The 23,922-nt window shown below is 43.5% G+C and overlaps 1 protein-coding gene across 1 annotated transcript in view; it reads right to left on the reverse strand.

The window, feature by feature from the left end:
* Positions 1–10,363: 10,363 nt before the first annotated feature.
* CDC73 (cell division cycle 73) overlaps positions 10,364–23,922 on the reverse strand; it is an 89,336-nt gene continuing 75,777 nt past the window's right edge. Inside the window, exons 11-17 of the mRNA XM_056523549.1 lie at positions 22,769–22,826; positions 16,317–16,352; positions 16,143–16,230; positions 15,262–15,423; positions 13,875–13,975; positions 12,013–12,154; positions 10,364–11,002 (exon numbers count right to left, since the gene is read on the reverse strand). Coding sequence (XP_056379524.1) covers positions 10,966–11,002; positions 12,013–12,154; positions 13,875–13,975; positions 15,262–15,423; positions 16,143–16,230; positions 16,317–16,352; positions 22,769–22,826 — 624 coding nt within the window. The 3' untranslated portion in view covers positions 10,364–10,965. The remainder of the gene's footprint in view (positions 11,003–12,012; positions 12,155–13,874; positions 13,976–15,261; positions 15,424–16,142; positions 16,231–16,316; positions 16,353–22,768; positions 22,827–23,922) is intronic.

Genomic DNA, 23,922 nt, shown 5'->3' on the forward strand with positions numbered 1-23,922 from the left:
GACAATAATAAATATGTAGTGTGCGTGTTTTTCACTTTTTTCTTTATTTTTTAAAATTTTTTAATGTAGTTGTGGTGTCCCGGTACAGTATTGCATACCGTACCTAGTGTAGAGGTCCCCAAAGTCAGAGTAACTACGTTCAGGTAGGGTTCCTCAGCTGGGACAGCCCCTAGTCGCCTCTCCTCAAGTCTATCTCTAACGATAATATATGTGTATATATGTAATAATTATATATATTTTATAGTAATGTATAGTGCTTACCTTGTTCAGCGTCGCAGGACCTTCGGTCATGTGACCATGCTGATAACCTGATAACCTCTATGGTATGTTGGAGGACCTTTGGAGGTCCTTGGGTCACGTGTTACCCACAAATCTTTGTAATGGTGATTGACATCAGTATGGACCAATTAGCATTAGTCCAGCCCCTGCCCATATAAGGGAGCTGCGAACAATTATCGCTCTCTTGGGTTGCTGCTCTCGTGGATGCCGGACTAACAGGACGGTGCTACGCAACTTTCAAAGACACGCTAGGCCTCAAAAACCTGCCAGCCTCAGCTGAACCAAAACCGTGAGTTCAAATCTAAATCCCCACAAATGCTAGCGTGACTACTGGACAGCAACTAAACCCCTAAATCCAGTGGAATAACGCACCGTACTAAAAGACTCTAAATGCTAAAGTCCCAACCTTTGTCAATCTCAAAGGAAAGCCGTTGTTATGCTGAGAGACTGTTATGTTATTGAAGCTTGCAGAAAACCTTCAGTAAAAGTTAATACTGTTTCAGAAAACTCTCCGGTTGTGGACAATCTATTTTTATTATCTACCTCCCTATCGCTCTTGGGAAGGGTGGAGGTAGAACAAGCGTTATTGAGGAGCCCTGGCGTCACGAATAGCAAGGGTTAACAAGCACCCTTTAATTACTGCACAGCTACACTCCCCATACCCTACATCCCCCAGGCTATCACATAGTACTACTACTCCCAGCATTGAACACACTGTTCCATGATGGGAGTAGTAGTACCTGTACTAACTGACAGATCGCCCGTGTCCCTTCTGACACTCCTTGCGATCCTTCTGTATAATTATAGATGCGGACGGCCGCTCTTCTATGGTCCCCTGCACTGCCTTATATATACACCTATTCAAATTTCCCACAGAGAGCTGTGATTGGCCAGATGGTTGCAGCCAATCACAACTCTCTATGGCAAATATGAATAGGTGTATATATACATCAGTGCAGGGGGCCATAGAAGAGCGGCCGCCTGCACCTATACATTATATAGGAGGATTACAGCAGGTGTCAGGAATGACACATGCTGCGATTGGTCTATTAATGCAGGTACTACAGCTCCCAGCATGGAGCAGAGTGTGCCCCATGTTGGGAGTAGTAGTACCTGCAATTAAGGACAGATCACAGCAGGTGATTGTCTTATCTATTGCAGAGATGCAAAGCGGCTTTCTCGTGCACTCGCATCTCTGCACTATACTCCGGCCAGTGATATGAATAGAACATCACTATTCATATTTCCCGCTGAGAGCTGTGATTGGCTGCAACCATCTGGCCAATCCCCACTCTGGGTGGAAAATATGAATGAGTGATGTTCTATTCACATCACTAGCTGGAGTACAGAGCAGAGATGCGAGTGCTGTATAGAGCGGCTCTGCATATCTGTTATATAATGGACATTCGCATCAGGTGTCAGGAGTGACACCCAGGGCGATCTGTCTTTTAGTACAGGAACTACTACTCCCATCATGGAACAGTGTGTTCCATGCTGGGAATAGTGGTACTATCCAAAAAATATATAAAAAAAATCAGAGGGAAAAAAAGTGAAACACACACACACACTTTTTAAAAAATGTATAAAAAGGTTGCTATAAAAAATAAATTTGTTAAATATATTTTTCCCATGCCTACTGTTTTTTATTTATTTATTTTTTTTTTTTTGGTACCCAACAAATTTTGAAAAAAATAAGTGGCCAAAAATGCAATTTCCACTCAAATGCAAAAACGCCAGAAAAAACCTTAGAAAAAACGTCAGAAAAAACGTCAGATGCAGGAAATTGCACTGGCATTATTTTCTGTGAAAAAAAAACGCAGGGAAAAAAAACCAAGTGGAATTTTAGCCTAAACCTGTATTTTTTTTCTACCTGGTTGATTTAGAAAACTACATGGTCTGCATAAATAAATAAATATCCCTATGTTTAAAAAAATATATAAAAATAGCAACCCTTTTTTTAAAATCTGGACATTGGGTCTACAGTTAACTGGATGCCACAAAATTCTTCTATCTTGGCTTCCACACCTAACCTTCTCCTACCACCGTGTTTCCCAATCAGTGTGCCTCTAGCTGTTGCAAAACTACAACCCCCAGCATGCCCGGACAGCCGTTGGCTGTCCGGGAATGCTGGGAGTTGTAGTTTTGCAACAGCTGGAGGCACCCTGGTTGGAAAACACTGTCCTGCCATCACTGGTTATACCATCCACTTAAGTTACAAACTATGCAATATAAATTAATGGGCTAATAAACATCATTCAGGGCTTTCCATGGTCTCCCATGAAGCTAAGGTTACACTTATCGTCTCATCCGGTTATACAATTTATTTATTTATTTTTTAATTCCACTCCAAAACCAACTCTGATTGTTATCCTACAACATATCTTTCAAGGGTAACGCAGATGATCTTATTCTATCACTAAGCTTTATAAACATTAATGGACCTACTACCTATTTTAAAACAGTTGGCTTCTATATCAAGTTTACCAATAAATATAAGTACATATATAATGATTAAATAATACCTGCACACATACACTTATTTATATCTTTTTTGTCACTGTGTCACTTTTTACACTGTGTCACTTTTTTGTGTGTTCACAGGATTGTTAGGGTGCGGTAGCCCTTCTAGGTGTCCCTTCTGGCGGTCTAGGGGAGGTGTGTGTGGCCATTAGGTTCCGCACCTCCCTGCAAAAACCCCAGGTATTCCTGCATACCAACCGTTATTGGCTCTGCGGGCAGATACCTTGGCTAACGCCAAGAGGGATGACGGGAGCATTTGTGGTCCCTTAGTGGCTTCGACGAAAAGGGACATCGAACCTGGAACCTCGCAGGTACCTTTTGGTCCGGAGGCGGAGGGTAAGGTTTGTTGGGGGCCTCTCTCCTGTCGGAGAAGGGCTTGCGATAGACCGCATCCTTTGTGCATGTTTTTTTAGTGTAACATGTTTTTCTTTTTCTTGCTCTTTGGGTGATTCGAGAGAATGTTCCTCAGCTCTTTAAAAAAAAGATTAAATAATAGTAATAATTCCAGTCATGTGGCTGGTGCTAAAACACAATATATATATATATATATATATATATATATATATATTTACATACATAAACACACTTACTTACCTGCTCCATCACCGCCACCATTCTTATTGAACCTAAAGTGGCTGAGCCACACTTCCGGGGCCAACATATGGAATTGGCCACTCAGTGGCTGCATCAGTGTCCCAACTCAGGCCCCGATTGGTTGAATGGCCAATTTCACGTGCTGACCCCGATAGTGCAATTTAAAGGACCAGAGCTCTGTGAGCATGGGGGCAATAGGGAAGCGAAAAAGTAACCTTTTATGTTTTTGCACCTGCATAATATAATGAATTTTAAAAACAAATTACTGGAATATTCCTTTGATTACTTCAATCTGCATGAATTTTTGTTGCTTTGCAAGTGCTACGGTTGCCTGGAAAAGTCCAGGAGGTTAGGCGTAATGGCCGAACTTACTGAAAATGTACTCATCACTATTGATGATAATGCATCGGGGCCAGGGCCGTCATCAGGTGGGGGAGGGTACAGCAAGGGAGGCCCATGACCCTAGGGCTGCCCTTTGTCGCTTACTGCCATGCTGGAACCAATGCCAGCACGGTCCCTGCAGTGGCATAACCAACCCTTCACCTGCAGGCCCCGTCGCACCCTCTGCAACTGAACCTGCAGGTGAGGGGAGGGGCGTCTGCGGATCCGGGACACCTGTCCAGAATCCCCAAGCGACTGCAACTTTCAACACTGAGTGCGCCTTTAAAACGTATACAGTGTTGAACGTGCGCTGCTGTGACTGACGTGACAGGAAGGCTGGTCATTCCAGCCCGAGCGTCCTGTGCGGCAGCAGCTCTGAAGAGGCTGTGCGCACAGTAAGCAGAAAGAGAAGAGGAGAGACATGAGCTACAGGGGAACGAAGGAGAGGTGAGTGTTTTCCTTGGTGTGAGGGGTAATATACAATGGGGCCCAATATGAGAGACATATTACACAATGGGAGGCAATATGAAGGGAATATTATAAAAGGGCAATGTAAGGAGCATAATATACTTTTGGGGGTAATGTGAGGTGCATAATATACTATAGGGGCAATGTGACATGACGGGCGTATTATACTATGGTGGGAGATATGAGGGGCATAATATTTTATGGGGGCAATGTGACTGGCATAATGTACTATGGACTGGGCAATGTTTCTGGAATTATACTCTATGGGGCAATGTTGGGGCCCTATCCTATACAGGGGCACAGAGAAGACTATCTGGGGCAGTGTAATACACATAGGGGGTTTGTATAGAGGTGAGGACTGTGCTGCAGTGAGGAGCCTAAAATGTTTGTTTGGCAGATTCGGTGATCAGAAGTCGTCTTCATGATGGCCGAGGACAGATGGAAAAGAAAGAGGAAAGTGAACCAGTGCGATCAAAGAAGACACCTCCCCCCCCCCCCCCCCCCTGTAAGTAGGTACCTGTTACCACTTATATGGTCGGCAGCACCTGTGTACAGCTGGTGATATTCTGTACGGTCGCTCTATGAGGGAATATTGGTCTCTGCATAGTGGTTTTTATTCAACAACAATATAACAGTATTAGTTAGTGGTAATGGTGGATATCGTATGGAGGAATCATTTGTCTCTTGTATGGTGGTGTTACTAGGCATACTGGTCTGTGTATATTTTTTTCTTCTTACAGTATGATTGTATTAAGTAACTGCAGAAGTAATATGTTGTCATGGAGTGGCGGTATTATTTTATACCCAGGGCCCTGACTTCAAATTGTGTAAGGGGCCCAAAATTTCAGATGGCAGCCCAGATCGTGCCACAGAGCAGACTGTTAGAGGGGTTCTATGGGTTAAAATGATGGCCTATCCTCAGGCTAGACCAGTGGTCTCCAAACTGCAGCCCTTCAGATATAGCAAAACTACAACTTCCAGCATGCCTGTACAGCCAATAGCTATCCGGGTATGCAGGGAGTTAAAGATTTGCAACATCTGGAGGGTCACAGTTTGAAGACCACAAGGCTAGACCATTAACTGCTGTTTACCACAACCATGTGCCCACCCTGCAATGTACGGGGCTATAAGCAGTTGGCTCCATTCACTGCATAGTTTATCTAGTAGTTTAGCTCCTGTTTTATGAGAAGACCATCCTCTCAGGATGTTTACATTTCTAGCCCACTTAAAGAGGACTGCTTGGGGTCACACAGGACCTACTGCTACAGCCCATATCAGTAAGTCCCCGGACGAAAGGAGCAGTGGAGCACAGTACACAGAAGTGTATTATGTTCTCTCTCCACTCCTCAGGGTGACAATAGGCTAGCTTTCCCGGGCAACACTCTCCATAATGCTGGGACCTGTGAAGCCCGACAGCTGATGTCAGGGGGTGTGATTGATAGAGCAGCGGACGAGCCTATGTGCTTCACGTTCATTACACTTCCTTCCAACAGCCAATGCTTTTCAATAGTCAGTATGTACTCTGCTCAAAAAATAAAGGGAACACAAACACCACAATGTAACTCCAAGACAATCACACTTCTGTGAAATCATACTGTCCACTCAGGAAGCACCACTGACTGACAATCAATTTCACATGCTGTTGTGCAAATGGAACAGACAACAGGGGGAAATTATAGGCAATTAGCAAGACACCCCCAATAAAGTAGTGGTTCTGCAGGTTGTGACCACAGACCAATTCTCAGGTCCTGTGCTTCCTAGCTATTGTTTTGGTCACTTTTGAATGCTGGCAGTGCCCTCACTCTATTGGTAGCATAAGACTGAGTCTACAACCCACACAAGTAGCTCAGGTAGTGCAGCTCATCCAGGATTGCACATCAATGCGAGCTGTGGCAAGAAGGTTTGCTGTGTCTGTCAGCGTAGTGTCCAGAGCATGGAGGCGCTACCAGGAGACGTGGAGGAGGCCGTAGGAGGGGCAATAACCCAGCAGCAGGACCGCTACCTCTGCTTTTTTGCAAGGAGGAGCAGGAGGAGCACTGCCATTTCATACGATTAGTTCATTCATTCAGAACTAGAATGTGTTATCTTAGTGTTCCCTTTATTTTTTTGAGCAGTGTATATATTAAAGTGACTGCCACCAGCCCCAGGTCAGTGGAGCAGAAGTACCATCTGATGTTTACAGTCAATCACAATATGAAAAAAGGAAGGACAGCCCTGGCCTTAGTGTTGTGCCTGGCTGGGCACCTGAGAGTCCAGGCCCTTATTGTGGTACTCATTGTACCCCACCTCATGACAGCTGTACCCTGATCACTTTTTTTTTTTCTTTAAACAATTTCTTCATTCCTGAGATATGTGGTTTATAGTATGCCTAACAACACAGGGAATCAGATGGGTTGGACTTAACCTTTCAAAATTACATAATCCCTCAATTTACAATGTCCTCAAGTTACAATATTTTCAGTCTTTTCTGAACCATTGTACCTTGAAACCAGACTCCCCATACAATACTATGGACAGTCCAGATCTGTGAAACGTGTCAATGGCTGGAAGAACCAACCAACCAACATGAACATTTAACTGTTAAAAACCCCTCTATTACTTAAGTGCATGCAATGACTGTCTGGTAGCGCCACCTAGAGAACAGGGAAGTACTACATTTTAATACTATTTGCCTGTGCGAGGGTTAGCTGCTCTTTTGGACACCAGGTGAGGGCGGCTCCATTTAACTTTTTAGGACACGGTTTGTACTGTAAAGGACCCTGAAGAAGCTCCTGTCCTCTACATAGACAGTGATTTGCAGCATCCAGCAGAACTTTCTTACTGTTCTATGTAAGGACTTGCTTCATCTATATTCGTTATCTATTTTTTTTTCTTTAATCCTCAAGTTTTCCTATTTTACCAGGTTTTCACAGAATTATGGCCTCAACATACAATGGTCGTCCTGGAACCAATATTGTAACTTGAGGGATAACTTTACCTTAACCTGTCAAAGTAGCTTCCATAGCATACAAAAGGTTTTGCAGCCTCCTCATTTTTACATTAATCTAAAGAAGAGAAGGATGAGAAACTGAGCATCTTTTTATTTTTAGACTTCTATGTAAAAGGTACTTTTAGTTCCTATGCCATTTCCTCAAATCCAATGACCTGACTACACAAATAGTCATTGGCACCCCTGAAATTTTTCTAGAAAATGAATTATTTCTCACAGAAAAGGATTGCAGTAACGTTTATCTATACACGTTTATTCCCTTTGTGTGTATTGGAACTAAACCAAAAAAGGGAGGAAAAGAAAGCAGATTGGACATAATGTCAAACCAAACTCCAAAACTGTCCTGAACTAAATTATTGCCACCCTTTCAAAATAGTGGATAAATAAGAATGTTTCAAGCTCCTTTAAACTCACCTGGGGCAAGTAACAGGTGTGGGCAATATAAAACTAACATTTGAAAACAGATTAAAAAAAGGAGACGTTCACTTAGTCTTTGCAATGTGTGTCTGCGTGTGCCACACTAAGCATGGACAACAGAAAGAGGAGAAGAGAACTGTCTGAGGATTTGAGAACCAAAATTGTGAAAAAATATCAACAATCTCAAGGTTACAAGTCGATCTCCAGAGATCTAGATTTGCCTTTGTCCACAGTGCGCAAAATCATCAAGAAGTTTGCAACCCATGGTAATCTCCCTGGGCGTGGACGGAAGAGAAAAATTGATCAAAGGTGTCAACGCAGCATAGTCTGGATGGTGGATAAGCAGCCCCAAACAAGTTCCAAAGACATTCAAGCTATCCTGCACGTTCAGGGAGCATCAGTGCCAGCGCAAACTATCCGTCAACATTTAAATGAAATGCTATGGCAGAAGACCCAGGAGGACCCCACTGCTGAAACATTAAAGAGACATTAAAAAGAATGACTACATTTTACCAAAAAGGAAAACATCTTGTGGACAGATGAGACCAAGATAGAGCTTGGTAAAGCACATCATTCTACTGTTAACCAAAAACGGAATGAGGCCTACAAAGAAAAGAACACAGTACCTACAGTGAAATATGGTGGAGGTTCAATTATGTTTTTGGGTTGTTTTTCTGCCTCTGGCACTGGGTGCCTTGAATGTGTGCAAGGCATCATGAAATCTGAGGATTACCAATGGATTTTGGGTTGCACTGTACAGCCCAGTGTCAGAAAGCTGGGATTGCATCCAGCAGGACAATGAACCCAAACATACGTCAAAAAGCACCCAGAAATAATGGAAACAAAGCACTGGAGAGTTCTGAAGTGTCCAGATCTAAATCCCATTGAACAACTGTTGGAGAGATCTTAAAATTGCTGCTGGGAAAAGGTGCCCTTTGAATAAAAGAGACCTGGAGCAGTTTGCAAAGGAAGAGTCGTCCAATATTCCGAGAGGTGTAAGGATTTTCAAGATTTTTATGACGGACGTTCATTACGGATGAATTTTTATAGTATTAAAGGGGCCTAAGAAGCTTATTGATGGTTATAGGAAGTGACTGATTTCAGTTACCGTATTTATCGGGGTATACCACGCACCCTCATTTTACCAAGGATATTTGGGTAAAAAAAGTTTTTTACCCAAATATCCTTGGTAAAATGAGGGTGCGTGTGTGTGTATGCGTATACCCCGATACACCCCCAGGAAAGGCAGGGGGAGAGAGGCAGTCACTGCCCGCTTCTCTCCCCCTGCCTTTCCTGGGGTCTAGAGCCCTGCTGCCACCGCTTCTCCCCCGCTGTCTATCTGCGCCGCTGCCCGTTCTCTCCCCCGACTATCGGTGTCAGCGCCCCATTGCCGGCGCCGATAGCCAGGGGGAGAGAAGCGGCGCCGGCAATGGGGCAGCGGCGCCAATAGCCAGGGGGAGAGAAGGGGCAGCGGCACCCATTGCCGGCGCCGCTGCCCCGTTGCCTCTCCCATCCCAGGTTGTATAATTACCTGTTGCCGGGGTCCGCGCTGCTTCAGGCCTCCTGTGTGCGTCCCCTGCGTCGTTGCTATGCCGTGCACGGCTGCCCCATTGCCGGCGCCGCTTCTCTCCCACTGGCAATCGGCGCCGGCAATGGGGCAGCGGCACCAATAGCCAGGGGGAGAGAACGGGCAGCGGCACCGATAGCCAGGGGGGAGAGAAGGGCCGGCAGCAGCTCTAGACCCCAGGACAGGCAGGGGCAGAGAAGCCGGCAGCGACAGCAGGTCTCTGCACCTGCAAAGCTGCTGCAGTTCATTGATTTAAAGCGCTCGCTTTAAATCCTTGAACTGCAGCGGCTTATCGGCATATAACACGCAGGTAGACTTTAGGCAAAAAATGTTAGCCTAAAAAGTGCGTGTTATACGCCGATAAATACGGTATTTTTTCCAAAGGGTGTGCAACCAAATATTAATTTAATGGTGCCAATAACTTTGTCCAGACCATTTTTGGAGTTTGATGTGGCATTATGTCCAATTTGCTTTTTTCCCCTCCTTTTTGGTTTAGTTCCAATACACACAAAGGGAATAAACATGTGTATAGCAAAACATGTGTTACTGCAATCCTTTTATGTGAGAAATACTTCATTTTATTGAAAAATTTCAGAAGTGCCAACATATACGGCCATGACTGTACCATCATACCACCACGAAAAGAGAAGACCACTCGTTTCAAGTCTTGGCACCTGTTTCCGGGACTGGAGACATGACGTTACGCCATACCCCCTTGTGACGTCACAACACGCTCCCTCCATTCATGTCTATGGGAGGGGGCATGATGGCCATTTTATTTGTCCGGAATACCCCTTTAACTATCGCTGCAGGGTAGTGTGGTGCTATTCATAGTTCTGCAGTATAGGTTTCTCTTATCTTTGTTTTACTCTTTTCGGTGCAGTATAGTAATGTGTGTGCACGCTCACCTGAGAGTCGGGGCGCCGGGCAGGAGATCATGGAGGGTCCCAGAGGTTGGACCCCCCCCCCCAACGATCAGACACTTATCAACTTATTTCCAATCAAGAGGATAGGGGATAAGTACCAGACTTCCCCTTTAAAGCATTCTCTGAGTACTGTCAGTGTATAGGGTGTTACATGGTTTCCACTATAAAACACAATAAGTTACAAAAACATTTTTTTTTTTTTTTTTTACAAATACAGAGATGAAGCTCAATTTTATTGATTCATATTTCATCATAATGGTTTGTGGAAAAGAAAAAAAACTCAAACTTTTAATGTTCAAAATGGTAAAGTTTATCAAGTTTTGTTTTTACATAAACAAAAAAAAAAAAAAAAAAAAGAAATAGAGGGAGTTTTTTTTCCACCCACTAGCAGTCCGTTCTCATACCATCCTCGCAGTCATCATTTCCATATTTTAACAACACTCCGTGCCGAACCGTGCAGCGGGGCTTTCTATGGAAAACAAAGATTTATGCACGAGAAGGGAGGACAAAAATAAACCGGAGATAGACTGGGAGAGAGATAACACAAATCTTAACATACGGCCATGGTGGTTTCTGTAAACAAATCTAACCAAAAATGCTGCTTTTAAAAGAAAAGAATTTTCTTACTATCAAAATATACAATTTGAATTGCAGACATTATGCAAATATTTAAAAAATAGTACACTGTTCATTCCGGTTGTAAATACATGGCACTCTCTCCTCGGACCCGATCATGCTTTGATCAAGGTGAATTCCGTGCTCCAGGTCAACGTGAAGCCACAAATAGCCGTCCAAACACCGAAAACAAAGCATTCCCTGGCTTTTCAGAACCGCAAGTGAGATTTGTGCTTCACCATATACCTATAAAAAGGGCAAAAAAAATGTAATGTATCAAATCATACAAAAAGAACAGGTTTTCTAACCAGGGTGCCTCCAGCTGTTGCAAAACTACAACTCCCAGCATGCCCGGACAGCTGAATGCTGTCCGGGCATGCTGGGAGTTGTAGTTTTGCAACAGCTGGAGGCACCTTGGTTGGGAAACACTGCAATAGGCAATGTAGGCATTCAGTAAAACAAAGCAAAATGATTTAACTGGGAAATTAAAGGGGTACTGAATGCCGAGCGGCGATACTGTGCCCTGTACCGGGTCCTATCGGCTCTTTGTAGTGTCATTTGTCCTCCAAACCACAAAGTGCCAACTGATCCCATTGACCTAAATGAGGTCTGTCCAGGATCCTGTAGTTTACCAGAGAACAACAATAGTGCATAATGGAGCCCAACAGCAATGTCAACAAGCCCTTCGTATTGTTTTTTTTCCCCACCCCCAACAGGATATGAAATGTAATAAAAGCTAGATAACCCCCTTAAAGGGGTACTCCACTGGCCAGCGTTCAGAACAATTAATTCTGAATGCTGTGTGCGTGCTGCCGGGGTCGGCCGCACCCCCTCGTGACATAATACGCAAGTCTGTGGGAAGGGATGTGGCCGACCCCAGCGCACAGCGTTCGGAACTAAATGTTCTGAACGCTGGCCAGTGGAGCACCCCCTTAAGGTTTTTGCTGTGGAGGAATTGTTATAGAGCAGCCATCAATGCTGGACAGCCACCACAACCATGTGAGATGGTGAAACAGGAAGGAAGGAAGGTGGGGAAGGATCAAGATTTCACATAAAGAAAAAAATATATATTTTAATCCAGGTATTTGCAGTTTGCTGACACAGGATTTACCCCTCTAAGGATAAAGTGACCAGCGGAAAAGAACGTGATGCGACAGATCTCTTACAACCTCACGACATTATCCCGAATGCAGATAGGAATCGGCTCAGAAAGAAAAAAAAAAAACACAAGACTGTCCTACAACAGAAGCCATTACCTGTCCAGGGTTTCCCAGAATCGCAGGAATACGGGTCTGTCCAAATGTCTTTTATGGTAACTTAGCTCCAGCAATGTAACATCCCATTTCTGTACATTGGGATCGAGCCGAACTTCGTCATACTTGAGGTGGAAGGCTTTAACTGTGGGAAGGCAAAAAGATTAAAATTTATTTAGCAGTTTATTTGCATTATTTATGGTAAAATGTCACAAGAACAATGCGCCATAAAGTAAAGGAGTTATCCAGGTTTAGAAAAACAGAAACAGCGCCACTCTTGTCTCGAGTTTGTGTGTGGTATTACAACTTAGTTCTTTTGAAGCAAATTGAGCAGAGCTGTTATACCACACACAACCTGAAGACAGGTGCAATGCTGTATTTAGAGAAGAAAAAAAAAGCAACTATGTTTTCCTAATCCTGGATAACCCCTGTAAAAGGGTTATCCTAACATTTAACGTTAACTTCCCAACTACAGAGACCCCCAGAAATCATGAGAAAGGGAATAGAGCAGGAACGTACATGTTCTGTCACCACTCCATTCAATGTATCAAACCTCTGAATATTGCTTAGTCCTGAACTTTGATTGGCTGGTATAGGTAAGTCCCAGTCACATCTTATTTTTGCCATCCATTGTATATCGAAAAAAGGATTTGCTGAATTACACCATGTCATACTTTCAGGAGGCCCATTTTGAGAGATTGAAACCCGTGCAGAGGAAAAATTGACCAATTGCTCATAGTGACCAATCAGTTCGCTTCTTTAGGCCTCTGGGAAATAAAGTCTGATTGGTTGCTATGGGCAACTGGTTAACTTTTCATCTGCACAGGTTTTAATAAATCTCCCCAATTCAGGGAAATAGGCCAAACATAAAACAGTCTACTAGTAACTTCGCCAATTAAAAAAAAAATATTGAAAATAAATAAAATAATTCAATAAATAAATAAAACTATTGAAAACATAGGAAATAGACTGATCACAGTAACGAGTATATCATGAGTTGTCCATTGAACTCAATGGCTTAGTGGCAAGTACGCCATGGTATGTAAAGAGGGCCCAACATAGCCACTATATTCCTCATTGATAGAATGGAAACTTCTGCTTTAGCCTTTCATTGGTATATAGTACAATAAAAGTGGTTCTTGACGTGGTGACAAAGTCTCCAAAAGTGTAGTTCCTGCTTTGAAGGACTCAGCGCTGCTATGTTCTACAAAGTATAGAAGCTCAGAGCTTAAAAGGGGTACTCCGCTGCTCAGTGTTTGGAACAAACTGTTACGAACGCTGGAGTCGGGAGCTTGTGATATCATAGCCCTGCCCCCTCATGAGGTCACGTCCCGCCCCCGCAATGCAAGTCTATGGGAGGGGGCGTGACAACTCCCATAGACTTGCATTGAGGGGGTGGGGCGTGACATCATGAGGGGGTGGGGTTATGACGTCACAAGCTTCAGCGTTCGGAACAGTTTGTTACAAACGCTGAGCAGTGGAGTACCCCTTTAACCAAGGAAGCAGCAGATAACCACTGTAGGTAATAAGAATGTAAGCAGATGTCGTGACCCGGATCGGGGTTGCTGTGGCCACAACGCAGAGTACTAACCACTATACGATCACAGCAACATTCCTGAGCCAGGTAGGAGTCGAACCTACAACCTTCTGATATGTAGCAAGACGTGTTATCCATTGCGCCACTTGCCCTGCCAAAAGGGTCACGGCATCTGCTTCCATTCTTAACACTGTAGGTAATATCCATGGGGAACAATTGTCATTTAAAAAAAAAAAAAACAACAATTCTCCTTTTTTCCGCCCCGAGTGCCTTGGTACAGTTGAGCAAACGATTGTTGTGAATTGGACTTCAAAAAGGCCTTACGTACTTTTTGCAAAGATATCTACAGGCGATCCATCAGCCAAGAGCCAAGGCCAGCCTTTGAACTGCCAAGCGGGACCTTGAACAAACACTGCTACCACACGGTCCCTGGAGAAAGAGGAGGAGCGAGCTGTGTTATGCAATATACAAACTGGAGAAACTCTGGCGCCATCCATTACATCCCCCCGCAGAGCGCCTGATAAATATCAAAGACTTTGTCATGCTGGAAGAGATGCTACGGTCTCAGCCAAATCTGCAACTTGTTTTGACAAATAAAACATTTTTGCTATCTGTTCTGGTTCCATAAATCCGTTTCCTTTTATTGACATCCAGAATAGTGTAACATGCTATGACAGGGGGGGACATACTGTACCTTTGCAATTTCTACTACAGATGCATCAGAGATCCTTAAAGGGGTACTCCGGAGGAAAACCTGTTTTCAAATCAACTGGTAGCAGAAAGTTACAAAGATTTGTAGATTACTTCTATTTAAAAGTCTTTATCCTTCCAGTACTTAGCTGCTGTATGCTCCAGAGGAAGTTGTGTAGTTCTTTCCAGTTCTGACCACAGTGCTCTCTGCTGACACCTCTGTCCATGTCAGGAACTGTCCAGAGTAGGAGCGAATCCCCATAGCAAACCTCCTGCTCTGGACCGTTCCGGACATGGACAGAGGTGGCAGCAGAGAGCACTGTGGTCAGACTAGGAAGAACTACACAACTTCCTCTGAAGCATACAGCAACTGATAAGTACTGGAAGGATTAAGATTTTTTTTTTTTTTATATATTAAGTAATTTACAAATCTGTATAACTTTCTGGCACCAGCTGATTTAAGAAATTTTCCCCCACCAGAGAACCCCTTTGAGGACCAGATTTATCAATCCGCCTAAAACTAAAAAGGTTTCTGTTAGCTTTTATATGAAACAAGGATCAAGGCTACAATAGGTAGGGTGAAGTACTCCAGTGAGGTTGGGCGGTAGAATGGAAACCTTTACTTTCTGGCTCTGTGCATACAAGGCTATTGTTTACATCCAAAAACTAACCTACACCTGAGGACTATGCTTGATCCATTAATTTCAATGGACTGTATTTGGCCTAACAAATAGTTACCTGTTGCAGTTGTCACTAACTAAATCAGTATTTTCCGAACAGTGTGTCTCCAGCTGTTGCAAAACTACAACTCCCAGCATGCCCGGACAGCCTTTGGCTGTCCGGGCATGCTGGGAGTTGTAGTTTTGCAACAGCTGGAGGCAGACTGTTTGGAAAACACTGAACTAAATGACTGAACAGAGCTTCAAATCTGCCGTAGATCCTATACCTGTGAATGTAGGTATTTATAAGGTAATATATATCCCTTGATGGAAGGATACATGTAACACGCAATTTTGTGAACGCACCAATCCTGTGGCAGCAGCTTCAGGGGCTGGTCTATCACTCTGTATGGTACCGTTACACTTATACTTGTACCACCGGGCTGCATTTGGTCCTTTCGTCTCTGAATTAACACTTCGTTTTCTCTCTGACAACCCTGTTTCTTTTTTTCGTCTGAAGAGACAAACCTATAAAATAAAATAAGTGTGTTCAATATAAAAAATAAATAAATAAAAACTCATTGCAGAGATTTATCGATAGTGAGACATTGTGGGTGCTGGGTATTAAATCTTTACTGCTGAGCAATAAAATGTATTGATAAAGAGGAAACTAAGTAAAATCTGTACACAGCAGAGCCCGTAGACCGCACAAGTGGGTGCTACAGGGGAACACTGTTACTATACTCTTATGTACTGGTCCTGAGTTAGGGTCCATTCCCACTACCTATTTTAGAATCAGAACTCCGCTCAGAAATCATGGTGCAGCAGCCTCCCATTGCTTTCAACAGGATTCTGCTGCACCATTCACACTACAGAATTTCCGCAGCGGATGTTCTGCCAGGAAATTCCGGATACTAGATTAAACATGGTCATTCTTTTGACAGAATCCGCTCCGAAATGCCTTAAATGATGGTGCATTTCCGAGAGGTCCTAGCGCCGTATTGTTGTTTCGGTCTCTTTTCCGGACAGAATCGTCACTTGGACTCTCTGTAAAGGCCTATTCACACCCAGTCTGAACCATAGCCCAAAAGCTGCAATAACAATGTTGCAATTTTCAGAGATTAAAGTTCATAAGATAGGCAATGTGCCGTATTTGTGTAACTAGATGGCATGGGTAATGTCACCGTCTAATTTTTAGAAATTTTTCTTCACCTTCTCCAATCAATGAGACTCTCGCCGCCACTTACTTTAGATCCTGCAGGAGATCTTTAGAATTCAGCATGGTTATTAGAGATGTGGTGGCTGCCGGTATAATAATAATGGGCGTTCTTGAACCTGCACCAAGGTCAAAAAAAAATTATTATGAGCAGTTCATTGTATCACATTATTAAGTCTACGGGATGACAGGTATCAAGTCTTACCTTTCTTTTGATTGGGCGGTGGTCTTGCTTGTGATACTAGATAGAAGAGGGGAAAAAAAGGAGAGAAATGGGTCAATTCTACAGAAAAGAAATGAAAAATCTGCATTATCGTCTGCATGTAACAGTAAAGCAAACAATCATTTAGAGCAGTGTTTTTAAGACAGAGTGCCTCCAGCTGTTGCAAAACTACAACTCCCAGCATGATCGGATATTTTTATATAGACTGGCACTGTGCTATTGGATGATTTACACCACAGTGCTATCAATGGCAGGTGAAGGGGAGAAGAACTCATTGTTTTCCAAACAGTGTGTCTCCTGCTGTTGAAAAACTAAAACTCCCAAAATGCAGGGAGTTGTAGTTTTGTAACAGCTGGAGGCACGCTGTTTGGAAAACACTGGGGTAACTGATGCACTGGATTTGCAAGGGGCTGTAGGAGCAGAAATAAAGGAAACAGCAGCAACACAGCAAGGAAGGGGTGACACTAAACACTGAGCCGGTGAGAAGCCAAAAGTGAAGAGGAGGTCACACTGCAGCAATGTGGACATACAGCAGTAGGTATACTTTTATTTACACAAGGGGCACCTGCTATGATCCTATGGGTGGTCAAAGAAGCCTTTATTTACCTATGTGGATCATCTTTAGCAGGCAGCTTGGCTAAGCTTGCAGGTACATTGTTTCTGCTTTCCTAGGCTCTCTCCCTCTCCCGCACATATCAGATGCTAAGACTCACACCCACCTCCTGTGTTTAGTCCTAAATCTGTTACTAAAGACAGAAGTTTCCTGACACAAGGGAGTGGACAGCAAATTGCAAAGAAGGGAGACACCTAGTGGCCATGACTACGGCGTTTCTCTGGGTAAGAAGTAATTTTTGGTAAATAAAGTGATTTGCATTTATGTTAAGACCATTTAAGCAATAAATAGTACACAAGAAGACTACACCAATGGATTTTAGGAAACAGTCCCCGTTGTTGCATTTTATAAGATTCTAATATCAATGGCTATTGCCTTATAGTGTACGGATAAGCCAGATAAGCACAATGACCTTTAAAAAGGTTTGATAAACACCACAGGTCCAAAACCCCACAGCACAAATGGTGCAGATTAAGCAAAGGTTTACATTGCAAGGAGTATATGGTGCACAAGACAACCCGGATATTTCCCATCTGGATTAAACTGAATATTTTACAAGACTCTTCATATCCCGTTCAATTTAAATGTAATGATAAAGCGGCATCTCAATTTTCCTGCAGCAATCACAATCACATTTTCATGCCCGAGCTTATGGTTATTCTGTCTTTAGTCTTATTCCAGAATGTGAGAAAGCCCAATTATGAAGTGCGGCTGAGGATATCGCTTCTGACAATACAAGACAGGAAGAGCTGAAATGCTGTGCAATCTGAATGCATATGGAAGTCACATTCATCACTGAGCCAACCCAGCGCTTGTTACGTGCTCTATAAAACAAGCGCTGTCTCGAGAACAGCAAAATTTAGAAAAGAAATACCAAAGCAAAATAACGTTAAATCTACATTAGGCAATGCCACATGAACATAAGGGTGCAGTTCTGAACCTGTATTAAAGGTTTTCCGCTTTGAACTATCTCTGCTCATACTGGGACCCCCAGTGATCAGCTGTAATCTGAGGTGGTGATGCATCTGTTCCCATGGGCGGATTTACCATGCATTTTTCGCAGCGGATTTGTTGCAGAAAATCCACCACATTGTTTTACTTCCATTTACTCCAAATTTACTCCAAATTTTCCACTATAGCATTTTCTGCTGACTCACTGAAGTCCATGATGTAAAAATTCGCCCGTGTGAACCGACCCATAGGGTAGGAACACGTCGCAGATTTTCTATAGCAGATCCAACTGGAAGGGGAAATATCAAGGAAGGTGTTAGGCTAGGTTCATATAGCGGAATCTCCAGGCAGAAAATTTCCATCCGGACATTCTGAGTGCAGCAAGCGCCAACTAAATCAGTCGGCACTAGGATTGCGCAGACACTGCAGTCTCCAATAGATTGCAATGTGTTCCGTGAGTATTTCCGCCTGAAGAATGAGCAAAGCCATTCTTCAGCCGGAAATTCCGCTACATAAATTCCGAATTGTGAATTTTTAAACGGAAACCCATTCACTATACAGTACATTTTAGTAAGTGGAATTTCTGCCTACAATTTCAAAGTGGAATTGCAGGCAGAAATTCCATAGTGTTAACCTAGCCTTATACTTGCCCTTTCCAGCTGATCTACATTTTCTGCTACAGAAAATATGCAGCGTGCGTTCCTACCCTTAGTGTGCGTTCATATGTGCATATTTTTGCTGCAGATCTGGAGCAGATTTGCTGCCACAGATTTTGCTGCCCACTGACTTCAATGGGGAGCAAAATCTCCTGAAGAAAATGTCTGCAGCAGAAAATACGCATGTGTGAACGCACCCTTAGATTTTCGCAGCGTATTTCGCTACAGATCCACCGCTGAAGGACCTCCTATATGCTGCTTTTATATGTGCCTGATTGGAGTGGCAATACGCGAGTCGTTGCGCGCATGCACAGTATACTCGCAAATCGCGGCAGCTCTCGGCCTAGCTCATTGAGCAGGGGAAGCGGCCGCGATGTGTGCGAGTACACAGCGCATGCGCGGCAACTCGCACATCGCTGTGTGTCTGCTCGGAGCGACGTATTGCTGCTCCGAGCAGGCACATTTAAGGGCACCAGAGGTCCATCAGCAGCGGATTTGCAGCGTAAAATGCGCTGTAAATCCGCACGTGTGAACGTACTCTTCACACATGCATATTTTCTGCTGCAGATTTGCTTCAGCAGATTTAACTGCCCATTAAAAGTCAATGGGTAGCAAAATCTGCAGCAAAAATACACACGTGTAAACGCACCCTCAGGAAGAGTTTTCACGAGCAGATTCCCAGGCGTAATCCCCAATGAGTTTGAATGGGGGCCGGCTTTCCACAGGCTGTCCGCCACAGACCATAATCGACTTCAATGGGGACTGCAGCTAATTTTTCCCAGCAGACAGATTTTTCACTGCTGAAAATTTGCCAAGGAGAGTCCGCCCCATTCCAACTCGCAACGGGAAACATACTTAGTTTGCAAACAAATCCACCAGCGTGAATACACCCTAAGAGTATGTTTACCTGTGCTATATGCAGGGAAGGATATGTGTCCCCACCAGCCTCCCCCCCCCCCCCCCCCCCAAAAGTTATTAGGATAAAGCTAAACAGCCACAGTGATATTTCCCCTATCGGTTGCTTTTTACAAGGCCAAAGCCCCTTTGACCCAGCTGTTCATCACTTGACTGCACGCCTGGACCTACTTACACCCTCTGCTGTGTAGCCGCAAGACACTTAATACTCATTTCCATTGGACTAACACTAAGGTCCCCAATGCAATGAATAGTGAAACTGATGATTCTGATTCATATCAGCGGTCACATAGTGCAAGAACAGGCACGTATATTAGAAAGCAAGACAGTGGCAAAGGAATTATCCCAATAACTGAAAAAAGGTATTTCCTGCATGGAGTGCAGCTTCAAGTCTTAAAAAAAAAAAATATATATATTATATATATTATATATATATATATATATATATATATATATATATATATATATATATTATATATATTATATATATATATATCAGTGTAGCAGCAAAAGGATTTGGTGATCTGAAGAGCCGTACAGAAGCCTGGCATAAAACTGGACCTAAACTGAAATGAAGTTTTCTCAGACAAAGAAAAGATAGTGTTTCAGGCTGGTAGTTTTATTAAAAGCGCGCTCTCATTTCGCCGGTTTATCGTGCTGCTCATCATCTCTTCTTCTAATGCCTCATTCTTTTTTCAAAGCAACCAAAGATATCAGGATAATGCTGCTAAAAATATGCAGTCTACAAAACAGACATTCACTTCTCAGAACTCCGGGGCAACAGAAGTTAAGAAGAACATCCACCTCCCTTTCCCAACTAAGGGGGACGCTTTATACATTCTGCCTATGTTCACGTGAAGGATTAAAATCTGAAAATCTGGCATGTATTTCTGCATCAGAACAGGCCCCGGATTATTTGTGCTGAAGGCAGGCACAGATCTGCATGAGGATTAGGAACCTGAATGGGTTGGAGCACAACATCCATGTGTATTTAGCCATATTACTATGGCAGCAAAAACACAAACTACAAAAATTTGTTGTCCAGGAAACTGCGCCCCCCCCTCCCCCACAAAAAAAAAAAAAAAAAAGGGAGAAACTGTCCACAGCCTGTTGTGGCTCCATTGGAGAAAGTAGGGCTGGGTTGCAATACCACACACAAGCTATGGACAGGTGCGGTGCCTTTAAAGGAGTAGCCCAGTTTAGGAAAATGTATCCCCTATCCATAGATTAAAGGGGTACTCCGGCCCTAAGACATCTTACGCCCTATGCAAAGGATAGGGGATAAGATGTCTGCTCGCGGGGTCCCGCCGCTGGGGACCCCCGCAATCTTTCATGCAGCACCCACCTGTGTGAGCTGCATGCCAGCGCTTCAGGCTCAGAGTCTGAAGCCTCACGACTACTGGGCCGGAGTATCGTGATGTCATGACTATGCCCACATGTGACGTGAAACCCCGTCCCCTCAATGTAAGACTATGGGAGGGGTGTGGCCTCACATGGGGGCGGAGTCGTGATGTCACGAAACCCTGGCCCAGTAGTCGTGAGGCTTCAGACTTGGAGCCTCCAGCGCTGGCGTGCAGCTCACAAAGGTGGATGCTGTAAGATTGCGGGGTTCCCCAGCCGCAAGACCCCCGCGATCCGACATCTTAGGGCCAGAGTACCCCTTTAAGTTTTATGCAATACTTTTTTGCAGCCTGTAATATGATTGGATTTGACACTTATCGCCTCCCCTTTGGATAAGAGATACATTTTCCTAAACTGGACCACTCCTTTAACGGGAATGCGCTTGTTGTTAGATCCGTTATATAACCATGCATTATCTGCATATATTTTTATTAACTATTTGAATTTTCTACGACTGGACAATAGGGAAATTTAGCAGCTGACAGTCTTATTCACGACAGCCCAATCTGCAAAGGAAAATCTAAAAACAGTGTTTTTCAACCAGTGTGCCTCTAGCTGCTGCAAAAACACAATTCCCAGCATTCCTGCAAAGTCTTTTGGCTGTCGCACGTAGTGCATCCGCAGTGTATTTCCCTCTGCTCATAGCAGAATCCACAGGGTATTTCCTGCAGATACAAAGGGCAACCCAGCCGCAGCCCCGTGTGTGCCTTGAGGTTCAAAGCCCCACTCCAAACCTCACTGAACACATGGTTTTTGTATGTGACACTTCTCAACCTCTTGAGGACCGGGCCATTTACCATTTTTGCACTTTGCGTTTTTTTCTCTCTTTTTAAAAAATAACGCTTTCAATTTTACACCTACAGACCCATATGAGGACTTTTTTTGCTCCACTAATTTCACTTTGTAATGACATCAATGATTTCAACATAAAAACTATGGCAAAAAAAAAAAATGTTAAAAATAAATTAAAAAATGAATAATAAATAAATAATATATATTTGTGGGGCAAAACCGGAACAAAACAAAAATCACTTTTGGGGGCTTCAGTTTCTACGCAGTGCACTTTTTTGTAAAAAGGACATATGATCTGTATTCTGTAGGTCCGTACAATTAAAATGATACCCAACTTATAAAGGTTTGATTATGTACGAAAATAAGCATGTTTAACGGTGCGTTCCCACAGGGCGTATACGCAGCGTATTTGACACTGCGCAAAATTTACGGCAGCAGAGGGAAATACGCTGCGTATTTCTCGCTCACTATACAAACAGGGCTTTCCGGCGGCAGCCCTGTGTGTATAGTGAGTTTTGGAGGCGGAGCCGCACGTCACAGTCACGTCGGCACACGGCCCCGCCTCCAAAACTCGCTATACACATAGGGCTGCCGCCGTAAAGCCCTGTGTGTATAGTGAGCAAGGAATATGCAGCGTATTTCCCGCTGCTGCCATAAATTTTGCGCAGCGTCAAATACGCTGCGTATACGCCCTGTGGGAACGCACCCTAAAACTTTTTTATTTTCCGTATATAGGGATGTATGAGGCTCATTTCTGCGCCGTGATCTGTAGTTTTTATCAGTACCATTTTTGTTTTTATGGGACTTTTTGATCACTTTGTATACCCTAAAAAATTTTTTATAAAAAAAGTGATCAAAAATACGCAATTCTGGATTTTGGTATTTTTTACGTATATGCCATTGACCGAGCAGTTAAAGTAATGTCAAATTTTTATAGTTCAGACATTTAGACACAGGGCGATACCATATATGTTTACATATATGGGAAAGGGGGGGGGGGGGGGAAGCGGGACAATGGCCCTTAGTTCTAACTGTTTAACATTCTCAACCAGGCGATGAGAAGAAAAAAGAAAAATGTTCATATTATTAGGGAAAAAAACTATTACCTGGTCTGGGCACAGGCTGCGCAGCTGGAGTCTGAGTCTTCCGGGCTGAAGCTCCTTCCTAAAATAGAAAAAGGAAATATTGCTTTAGAATAACCAAAGGTTTAATGACAATTGTATAACCAAATGGAAGCACAATCCTGTGTATGACGTAACATACGGAACCAAACTCCTATGACCTGATCAGCCGATATGGTAAAGACTGCCCATTCCATTATTGTATGATATAGGCCAGTGTTACCAAACCAGGGTGCCTCCAGCTGTGGCAAAACTACAACACCCAGCATGCCCAGAAAGCCGTTGGCTGTCCGGGCATGCTGGGAGTTGTAGTTTTGCCACAGCTGGAGGCAACCTGGTTGGGAAACACAGACGTAAGCTTTCCAAGAATTGTACTACCTGAGGTTTAGCATATGACAGCCTGTGGTTGACGCACTTACACACGGTATAAACCGATAAGCTGAATTCAACTGTAAACTTTAGAATCCCAAGGCCGAGTGAAGCCCTAAGGATTTTATTTACCTATTACTGATTGGTACGATGAACTTCTACAAAACCCATTCATAGTCTGTAGACATCCCTCCCGGATTTCATCATCATTTTACTTTTTTTTGGCTCCAATTCCCACATTTGTGGCATAGAGTTACCGCAATTGTGCGAATCACAGTAAAAACACAACGCATCAAAACTCTGTATGATGTAAACTAACCTCAACCCACTTTTGAGTGTAATCAGTTCACCTTTCTGAACTACAGCACTCTGATTAAACGACAGAGGGTTCATGGGAAATTTAGGCAAGTTTTAAAAAGGGGGTACTCCACTTCTCAGCAATTGGAACAAAATGTTCCGAACGTTTAGAGCCGGCGTTGGGGGCTTATGACGTTACGGCCCCTCCCCCTTGTAACAACACGCCCTGCAACCTCAATGCAAGTCTATGGAAGCGGGCATGGTAGCAGTCACACCCCTCCCATAGACTTGCATTGAGGGGGCGGGTCGTGACATCACAAGCCGCAAGCAATGGCTCTAAACGTTCGGAACATATTGCTCCGACCGCTAGGTGGAGTACCTGTCATAAAACCATATTTTCTTAACAGATTATATTCCCTAACTACTCCTAACACCCCTCCTGCCCTTAAAATTTTTCCAAGCTTTAAAAATCT

Source organism: Hyla sarda, chromosome 6 (genome assembly GCF_029499605.1).
Source record: "Hyla sarda isolate aHylSar1 chromosome 6, aHylSar1.hap1, whole genome shotgun sequence".
NCBI lineage: Eukaryota > Metazoa > Chordata > Amphibia > Anura > Hylidae > Hyla > Hyla sarda.